We start from the raw sequence: 10,332 nt of genomic DNA, 5'->3' as shown, positions 1-10,332 counted from the left end.
TTAGAAAGAGTATATAACGCCACTACAATTAATGCATGCCTTTCATTCATTATAGTTACGAAGCTACATGAGAGAGAGAGAGAGAGAGAGAGAGAGAGAGAGAGAGAGAGAGAGAGAGAGAGAGAGAGAGAGAGAGAGATATTGAGGGAGGAGGCGGGAGATGGAGGGAAGAGGAACAAGGTGGGCGGAGCCTCTGGTAGTTGTGTTCGTATCTTTGCCTGACACTGATGACTTTACCCTCTTGGTATAGGGACAAGTGCCTTTATTCTCTATTTGTGGCGGTTGGCGATACCCTTCAAAATTAAGGCAGTGTGTGAAATACACTGTCGCAAAATCTCGTACCGATACGATTGTTCGTTACGATATTATTCCCAAAAAACGAGGCCGCACAGCCTCTGAAATCCTTAGTAGTGCTTGGGCAATGTTCTCCGTCCCCACATTTTATTGTCTTATTGTCCAGGGGGAGGTACTGCCCCCTCCCTTGTTGTGCTTTCCTTCCTACCATTGTATCTTTTTAATTTCCTGGTGCTCCCTTCACATGTATTAATATTTGTATAATCTCACTCTGTCCTGCCTGGGGGTAGGGATGGCATGTTCCTCCCTTCTCCCTTGTTGTTTACCTGCAACAATAAACTATCAATCAATCATTATTCCCCACAATTAATATAAAAATACCACTGGAATGAGACACCGTGTTATTATGGTCATATACTTACTTATTTACTAACATAGTATATATCTACTGTATTATATTTATTTACCTGTTAATATAAGAACGTGTTAATACAATAAGGAATTTTAAGGCAGTGATCGTATAGACCGCTACGTACTCGAGACAGCGCAATATAATTATAATTAGAAAATAACATTAAAACTAATATTATCACAGAGAGAGAGAGAGAGAGAGAGAGAGAGAGAGAGAGAGAGAGAGAGAGAGAGAGAGAGAGAGAGAGAATCACTGAAGAAGAGGAAAAAGAACATGAACAAGAAGAACAAGAGAGAGAGAGAGAGAGAGAGAGAGAGAGAGAGAGAGAGAGAGAGAGAGAGAGAGAGAGAGAGAGAGAGAAGCATAACAAATTTAATGAGACCTCGTGACAATCTGAGGTGTAGACTCTTCTTAATAATTAAAACATAACAAAACAAAGAACATTATTATTAACAGACAACTATAATACACTCTAACAATTAAATTACTCGACCATAAAGAATTAAATCGCCTCCTTCCCTTATAATATGTTCTAAACACACACACACACACACACACACACATACTAAAAAGAGGAAGAAAAAAAAATTAATTAATAATATAAAATAAATAAGCTGAAATAAAATGAAAAAAAAAATACATCACAGTTAACTTCATAAACAATCTTTATTACCTCCCTTAATAATTATTGCTGCGCTTTCAGTAATAAAATAACATCATATATGGTATCTAGGGGATCTTACACGGTCCCTCGTCTTGTATTCTGATATATTAGACGCAATAGCTCGATAAGTGGAATTATAAACTATGGACATTATAAGACCAGTGGCTGGTTCTAATAATATTCCCGGTTAATTAATATCCCTTACTCTCTCTGTCCCTTTTCTTGCATGCCTTCCTCTGTTAATAATACTCTGTTTATGATGCTCGTATATTACCTCGTTTGTCTATTCAGTTTCTCACCCACCATATGGACATTATAAGAGCTGGTTCTAAAAATATTCACGTTTTATTAATATATCTTCCTCTCTCTGTCCCTTTTCTTGCATGCCTTCCTCTGTTAATAATACTCTGTTTATGATGCTCGTAAATTACCTCGTTTGTCTATTCAGTTTCTCACCCACCATATGGACATTATAGGAGCCGGTTCTAAAAATATTCACGTTTTATTAATATCTCTTCCTCTCTCTGTCCCTTTTCTTGCATGCCTTCCTCTGTTTATTGTGCTCTGTTTATGGTATACTCGAATTACCTCGTTTGTCTATTCCAGCGATTCTCAAAGTGTGTGCCGCCCTTATCTCCTTGGTGTGCCGCGAAAATTTGGGTGGGATTTTGATTTGTGTACATAATATAATGAAACTATTGTAAATTGTAATATATATCTCAAGTAATGGAGGGCGGACTCTTTTGATTTTGCGCGGCGCCCTTGTCATTAAGCCGCGAATTTTGGAAAATCAACCGCTTTGGTGCGAATCGCCATAACTCCCTTATTTCTGGGGCTACATAAATGTTTTTCGTATCAATCGACGGCAAAATGAAAGGGCTATATATTTTTTTTAATAGGCGACCTCTCCACCCGAAACTGACCTCCCTTTTGGCCACTTTACTTTTGTCTTTTTTTTCTACTTTTTTATGCCCTTGAGCTGCTTCCTTTCCTGTAAAAAAAAATATAAGTGGAATCTCTCACAGGCAAAGGTAAGGTACGTAGTCTGTGTTAGAGAGAAAAAGTACAGCCTAAGTTTTCTGCGCCCGCTCTGGGGTCAATGGCCTCTGGGTCCCGTTATTTTCCTTACTCCGCTGAGATGGTCGCCTTAGATTTCCTTACTCCGCTAAGATGGTCGCCTTAGAGCTTTCAAAGGCTAGATTACCTTATGAATGCGTACATGGCCAAAGTTGACAGTTACCTCCTTCATGCAACAATGGACGGCGCGCATGTAGGACGTCCGGGTAAGAGATATTAGGGAGGCTCGCTGGGCCTTCAAGTTCAATGTACCGTTACCGAGGATCAGTACCACCAGCGCCGTCACAGGAATAACATGTGTCTCACCTCCGTCCGGCTCTTAAAACTGACAAGACTGGTGTATACTTCAGGCTGGGACACGAGGATTACTTGCTCTTGCTGTGGACTCAACCTGGAATAAGGGTAATGTATAGTATATCCCGTTGCATGATTTCGCCTCCGTCTGGCTCTCAAAACTGACGAGATTAACGTTTATTTCAGTAAGGACACGGGGATTCATTGCTCTTGCTGTCGAATAGGCGTGGAAGGGAGGTCATGTAGGATATTGTGTTGGTATGGTTCCCAAGTGTCTCGCCTTCGTTTGACTGTCAAGACTAACAAGATTCGCATATAGCACGGGGACTCACTGTTCTTGCTGTGGACTAAACGTGGAAGGGAGATAATGTAGGATATCGCGTTGGTAGACTATAAGTAATGGTTCCTAAATGTCTCGCCTTCGTTTAACTGTCAAGACTAACAAGATTCGCATATAGCACGGGGACTTGCGCTCTTGCTGTGGACTAAACGTGAAAGTAAGATAATGTGGGATATCGCGCTGGTAGACTATAATAGACTATAGGTAATGATCTGCTTCCGTCTGGCTCTCAAGACTCACAAGACTGGCGTGACACGGGATTCATTGCTCTTGCTGTCTGCTATACGTGGAAGGAAGGCAGTGTATATGATGTCTCGCTGGAAGACTATGTATAGGTAATGATCCGTGGTAATGACCTCCGTCCAACTTCCGTGATATGGACCACCAAATAGAGCGTCCATGGAAAGTGTTAAGAAGTTCTTGGAGAGGGCATGAAAGCGCGCGCGCGCGCGCGCGCGTGTGTGTGTGTGTGTGTGTGTGTGTGTGTGTGTGTGAGAGAGAGAGAGAGAGAGAGAGAGAGAGAGAGAGAGAGAGAGAGAGAGAGAGAGAGAGAGAGAGATTTACATAGATTTACATAGAAAATCAGACCACACAGACCCCATGGTCCAGACTTGGTGGTCTGTCCTTAAACCTAAGTGATTTTACATTAATCAGAAGACTCCAAAACGTTGCATTTCTACTCTAGTTGATATTAAGTTGAAGGAAGTGACGATCGAGCTTCTTTTTGAAGGAGTCAATCGTGTTACACTGGACCACTGATGGTGGAAGCTTATTCCATTCTCGCACTACAACGTTGGTGAAGAAAAATTTGGTGCAGTCTGAATTTACTTGTCTACATCTGAGTTTTACGCCATTGTTCCTCGTGCGCAAAGTGTCATCGATCATAAACAATGTTGATCTGTCTACATTCGTGAAACCATTAAGTATTTTAAAACATTCGATCAGTTTTCCTCGGAGGCGACGTTTCTCAAGAGAGAACATGTTAAGGGTAGAAAGCCTTTCTTCGTAGGATTTGTTGCGCAAGGAAGGGATCATTTTTGCCCGACACTGAACACCTTCTAATTTAGCAATATCCTTTGCATGGTGGGGGACCAAACTGTACCGCATATTCCAAGTGGGGTCTGACTAAACTGTTGTAGAGCGGGAGTATTACATCTTTATTCTTGAATACAAAGTTTCTTTTAATGAAGCCCAACATTCTGTTCGCTTTATTTGCTGCATCGATGCATTGCTGTGAGAATTTGAGGTTTGACGCGATTTTGACCCCTAAGTCTTTGACGCATTGAACGCTTTTGAGTTTAACGCCGCGCATTTCGTATTCGAACTTCTTATTCCTCGTTCCAACTTGAAGGACCTGGCACTGTCTACGTTAAAGGGCATCTCCCATCTATCCGACCAAGCTGAAATTTTGTGCAAATCCTCTTGGAGGCTTTGCCTGTCTTCGTCAGTGAGAACCGAGTTACCAATCTTTGTGTCGTCTGTAAATTTACTAATGCGGTTATTGAGTCCAACATCCACGTCGTTGATGTAAATAATGAAGAGCACTGGGCCAAGGACCGAGCCCTGAGGGACGCCACTAGTGACAGGCGCCCACTCTGAGTTAAATCCGTCAATCACTACTCTTTGTTGTCTGTTGCTCAACCAATTCGCGATCCATTGGTTTACTTGACCGTCAATACCTATTTGCTTTAATTTGTAAAGTAATTTATGATGCGGGACTTTATCAAACGCTTTCTGAAATCAAGATAGACTACGTCCAGTGATTTGGTTACGTCATGAACAGTGAAGAGGTCGTTATAAAGGTTAATAGGTTTGATAGGCAGGATCTTTTGTTTCGGAAGCCATGTTGTGAGTCCCCAATCAATGAGTGGCTTTCAAGGTAACTCACAATTTTGTCTCTAATTATGCCCTCAAGTAGCTTACCTACAACCGAAGTTAGACTAATGGGCCTGTAATTACCTGGTACTTTTTTGTCTCCTTTCTTGAAAATCGGTGTCACGTTAGCCTTTTTCCAATCTGAAGGGACGATGCCTTGTCGCAAGGACATATTGAATACGGTTGTGAGGGAGGAGAGTATTTCGCTCTTTGTTTCTTTCAGCAGAGTTGGATATACTTTGTCAGGTCCAGGACTTTTATTTGTTTTAAGTGAATGGAGAGCTTTAAGGACTTCATCGGTTGTTATTTCAAAATTAGGATATGATGGTCAGTGATATGAAGAGAGGTCAGGAGGGGAGGACAAGAATAAAGATACTAAGATAGAGAACAATAACAGAGATACTAAGATGGAAAACTGATGATACCCTGGAGTGATATAAGCGCGGAAGGAGCTCCGGGGCCACTGTAGCGTCGAGGAGGAGGAGGAGGAGGATAGGAAGCATGCGGTCTACTTGTCCACTCTGGCGTGCGGTTCAGCTATGCTAAAAGAACTTCATACTGCGGGATAATAGAAGCAAGTTGAATAATGTTGGATGATTATTTATTATTAATTACATACGCTTTATCATCAAAACCGAAATCATCAAAATCATAATTACTGTCGGGCTGTTTGGTGAATGGGTTTATACCTAAGGAAACTTGATGAAGGTAAACTGTGGTAACTCGGATCGGAGTCTAGGTGTAATGGGTTCTTTCCACCACAGGCTGAAGGGCCAATACGACGGAAATGAGCATCGAGGTCAAGCGCAGCTATAGCGTATGCACCCAACTTTACCTTTTATGAATACAATGTAAAGTTTGTCATCGGCTTCAGTTTGAGGAGGCTATTGCTGTGAGTGTTTGTCGATTGCCCTTTTATATAGACAAATCTTGGAGAGGTCAGGAGCACTAATGTCAAAAGGGTGAAAAAAGGAAGGTGAGGGCAGGTAATAGCTTCATGAAGGTCAATAGGTCAGGTCATGACAGAATAGACTGCGGATACTGAGGTAGACCGCATGCACGCTTATCGTATCATAAGACATTTCGCTGCCCAAGAACACATATTTGACAAGGCATTCGTAGGAGTTGTGGGCATTTCCAGGAGTAGTTTTATGACCCTGGTGTTAGTTTGACCCTTCTTCTGTACCATGAACCTGAAGAAACACTCATTAGAACCCGACTGACCCCCTCTTTGACCTTTGAAAATAGGTGATGTGAGAAGCGAGTATGTCTTATAATACCAACCAAAGTATCACCGGAGTTCCTGGTGGGGCGGTTTCTCTTACACAATGGGAACAGAAGGACAACATAATGAATTGAAAGGAGTTTTTAGAGAAAGGCTAAATGGTGCTTTGTGTGTAGGGTGGACTCCTGCAAATGTTCTCCCTTCCTGGCACTATCAGCTTTTCTCTTTCTTACAGGGATGTGACCTTGGGAATGAGCCATTACTGAAGCTTTACACACCAGTGGATGGAGTGGCTCCCTAACCAAGTCCAAGACAGTGAAAAAGAATAACAGTCGTGGAAGCAAAAATCAGCAATGTGGGAACCCAGGTAAGAACTGGTAAGACTATGGTATCAGGTATAAGATAAGGTAAAAAAAAGTATTTGTAAGGCAGAATGTATGCGTCAGGGATAACACCCTTTGATGTCCGAGGCTCACATTCCCAAACATAAATCGGGAATTGAGCCAAAACCAAATATGAGAAAATACCCATGACACGTACAGCTCCCACAATGTAAAACAAGACGATGCCGGAAAAAGAATCCTATAATACCTACATGTTACCTCTTTCCAGAACCTCAACACCACCACAACAAACGATGGAGAGCAAGAAGCAGAAGTGTTGTAGTGCTCTTGGTCTAAGGTTATATAAGTGACCATGCGGCCCTCAAGCAGCATGGTCCCGCCTTCCCACCACCACCACCACCACCATGCCTCGCCTGTGTACCACCATCAAGAGGCTGCTTCCTTTGGCCTGTTGCTGCCTGCTACTCAATCTCCTGCTACCAGATGACAGACAGAGGGAGGGGCACCTCGAGAACACAAGGCAGAAAGAGGGAGCATCAAAGGACCGAAACTGGAATGAGACGCTAGGAAACAGAAGACAGAAGGAGAAGGTCAAGCTAGGAGACGACAAACTGAGTGGGGCAAGGGTAGAAGATGAGAGAGATAGGGGACAGTGGGTAAGGGAGAGGCTGAGAGAGGAGGGAACGGGGCCTGCTTCACGCCACTCTTCTCTGGATGGGTTTGAGAGGCCTGATAGCAAGGGCTCCATACTGGAATTTCCTCAGTCAGTTCAGCAATCGAGCGGTGCCTCTCCAGTGCAAGGTGACAAGAGTGAGAACGTCACCGCCCCTCTCAACCACCCAAGGAGTGTTGAAGAGGCTCTCCCACTCTGGATGCGCGTCTCGGATGACCTCTACGCTTACAGTGCTTTCTGGGACGCTCGGCAAGGCCTGCCAACTGGGCCTGCAGTGAGGGTTTTGGGCATCCTTCGATACGCCAAGGACCTGACGCAAGAGTCCCCCGGCCAACGGTCCGGTGTGGTGCGGGAGGAGGCACTCAGGTACTCGTGCTTCCTCTGGTACACTGGACAAGGAGCCGAGGAGGGGCGGCTGCGTGCCTTCATCTATGAGGAAGGCTGGAAGACCTTTGTGGGAACATACTTTTTGTGTTCACCTAAGAATGTAACGAGTAATTCATCCTCCCCAAGGCACGACGAGGGCCGAGTGCCTTACGCCGTGTCACTGGTGCCGCAGGGAGCCGACAGCAAGTTCCAGCGGCTGGTCTACCTCAGCACGGGCAACCAGGAGGAGCAGGGCCATGGAGCCCACAGCGGTGCGGTGTGTGTGCGGCCACTGTTTGGCCCATACACCAACCTGGCAGCCATTGCTCTCTTCATAAGTTACTATAGCACTGTTCTTGATGTCTCACACTTTTATTTCTATGATTTTGCAATAGACAGAAACGTTAAAGAATTTTTGCTGCACCTGATGGCTGGTGGCGACGTTATTATCCACTTGCTGGCGTGGAACATCCCGACCAGTGAGTGGGAGGAGCTGTGGGACCTTGGCTCCCTCACTGCCATCAACGACTGCGTCTACAGAGCGTCGGGCAAACACGGCCATCTGGCCATCGTGGACATGGACGAGTTCATCGTGCCCCGCGCCGCCATCGCCTCCCTGGGCCAGCTGTACAGTGATGTCATCAAGCACAAGCGTGGAAGTGAGGGTGACTCCATCCTGATCCTCAACGCATTCTTTTGCTCAGAGTTCCAGGAAAAGACGTCCGGCGGCAGCAAGGATTTCCCCATCTTCCAGGCCACCCTCAGGGAGCCCCGACTCTGGCCGCCCAAGTCCCGCTCCAAGATGGTGGTGGTGCCACGGGCGGTGGTCTCCGTGGGCCACCACATGGTGCACCACTTCCTGCTGCCTGCCTCCAAGAACCAGGCGTCGCCGAAGCTGGTGTCGGTGCTGCACCATTACCGGGACTGTGCCGGCGTGCGGACCGGCATCCACGCCAAGGGCTCTGAGGTAGTGAAGCGGAGGCCCATGACAGACAAGACCATCCTCAAGTACAAAAAGGCTGTGCTTGCCTCCAGGGTCATGAGCCAGTACCGTCACTTCACTCTGGGTGCTCAATGACATGGAGGAGGGCTTCTGAAGGGTGTGTCCTCCATGCGGATTTCCAAACGGAAAAAAAAAAGGTAGAGAGGTGAATCTAAGGGTCGTATTATAAAACATTTCGTCGCCCAAGAACATACATTTGATAAGGCTTTCGTGGGAATTGTGGGCATTTCCAGGAGTAGTTTTATGACCCTGGTGGTAGTTTGGCCCTTCTTCTGTACCATGAACCTAAAGAAACACTCATTAGAACCCGACTGACTCCCTCTTTGACCTTTAGAAATAGCTGATGTGAGGAGCGAAAGTGTCTTACAATACCGACTTAAGTGATGTGGATCTAAGAGCGGTGAAAAGCTAGTCCCTCCCACAACTATTGTCTTGAGTCAACAACAACATAGCTAATGAAACTTCTTCAACGGCCACTCAGTTTGATGCTCCTTCACATCCATGCAGACACATACGCTAACCAGTCGCTCCCAACAGCTTCTCTTTGAATACCTTGTTATGTGCCTCGCTCCCCTCATGTATCCCACACTGAGACACATAGGTCCTTCCCTCGTCCTCACCCACACTGTGTTCAGCTCTATCGAATGTTGTGTTTGATTATCTACTATATCGTATTGAGGATAATTTTACTTGTGATTGATTAACTTTTTGGAACATTTGTCCAAAAAAAAGTTTGTGGTAGCTACGTAGGTATGATTAATTCTCAGCACAAGAGATAGATTTGTGATTCTTTTTTTTATTATTGTATTCGTTTATTCAATTCTTTTTATTCTTGTAGGTTGTGAGGTGAAATGAATGACTGCGTATACTGCGTGCTGTGAAAGGTGACTGTGCCACCTGTAGGGGCATAACATGTTAATTAAGTTAGTCTTAGAACCACTGTTAGAGACGAAAGGATTTACCGGTACTTGTGATATTATGCCAACACTCATTTTCTAGAATAAACAAATCTTGTGCTCTTATCACATCTGAGTATACAACTTTCTAAATCCTACGCTTTTAGGTCTATAAGTAGTGTGTGTGTGTGTGTGTGTGTGTGTACCTATTTGTAGTCTACCGGGCCCGAGCTAAGCTGTCTCCATATCTATATTCATCCAGCCTTTCCTTAATTTGTTGGACATGCACTGCTCGCCTCCACCACATCTTCCCGTAAGCTGTGTGTGTGTGTGTGTGTAGGAAAGCACGGGCAACACTCACCCTCCCTCTCGTCCTGGGGGTTGTCAGGTCACCGCGTTGCTCCCTCCCTCGCTGGCCTGTGTTGACCTACCTGGAATGGGAAAGGAGACACTGTAACTTTATGACTGCTAAGACGTATGCCAAGAAAACTGAGGAAAAAAAAAGTTGGGTATTATGAGGCACGGTGGGTTAGTTAGTTAGGTAGACTGATAGATAGTTGGTATTAAAGATTAGATTAGATTAGGTTAGGTTAGGTTAGGTTAGGTTAGGTTTAGTTAGTAAAGGTCGCGGTATTTTCAAACTGGAGGATAAAAAAGTTGGGTATTATGAGGCACGGTGGGTTAGTTAGTTAGATATACTGATAGATAGTTGGTATTAAAGATTAGATTAGATTAGATTAGATTAGGTTAGGTTAGGTTAGGTTTAGTTAGTAAAGGTTGCGGTATTTTCAAACTGGAGGACATAAAAGTTGGGTATTATGAGGCACGGTGGGTTAGTTAGTTAGATATACTGATAGATAGTTGGTATT

The 10,332-nt window shown here is 44.4% G+C and overlaps 1 protein-coding gene across 1 annotated transcript; it reads left to right on the top strand.

Annotated features, from left to right (window-relative positions):
• The first annotated feature begins 2,494 nt into the window (after nt 1-2,494).
• Nucleotides 2,495-9,592, top strand: LOC126982717 (uncharacterized). The gene is made up of 3 exons (XM_050835005.1): nt 2,495-2,849; nt 6,417-6,548; nt 6,794-9,592. The coding sequence occupies exon 3, from the start codon at nt 6,930-6,932 to the stop codon at nt 8,640-8,642; it is 1,713 nt and encodes a 570-aa protein (XP_050690962.1). The 5' UTR covers nt 2,495-2,849; nt 6,417-6,548; nt 6,794-6,929; the 3' UTR covers nt 8,643-9,592.
• Nucleotides 9,593-10,332: the final 740 nt, after the last annotated feature.

This window comes from Eriocheir sinensis, chromosome 51 (genome assembly GCF_024679095.1).
Source record: "Eriocheir sinensis breed Jianghai 21 chromosome 51, ASM2467909v1, whole genome shotgun sequence".
NCBI lineage: Eukaryota > Metazoa > Arthropoda > Malacostraca > Decapoda > Varunidae > Eriocheir > Eriocheir sinensis.
Note: the sequence above shows the minus strand (reverse complement) of the source record. Positions and strands in the feature narration are given on the sequence as shown.

Excerpts from the sequence above, each read along its gene's own strand:
- LOC126982717 (XM_050835005.1), top strand. The coding sequence starts at position 6,930 with ATGCCTCGCCTGTGTACCACCATCAAGAGGCTGCTTCCTTTGGCCTGT.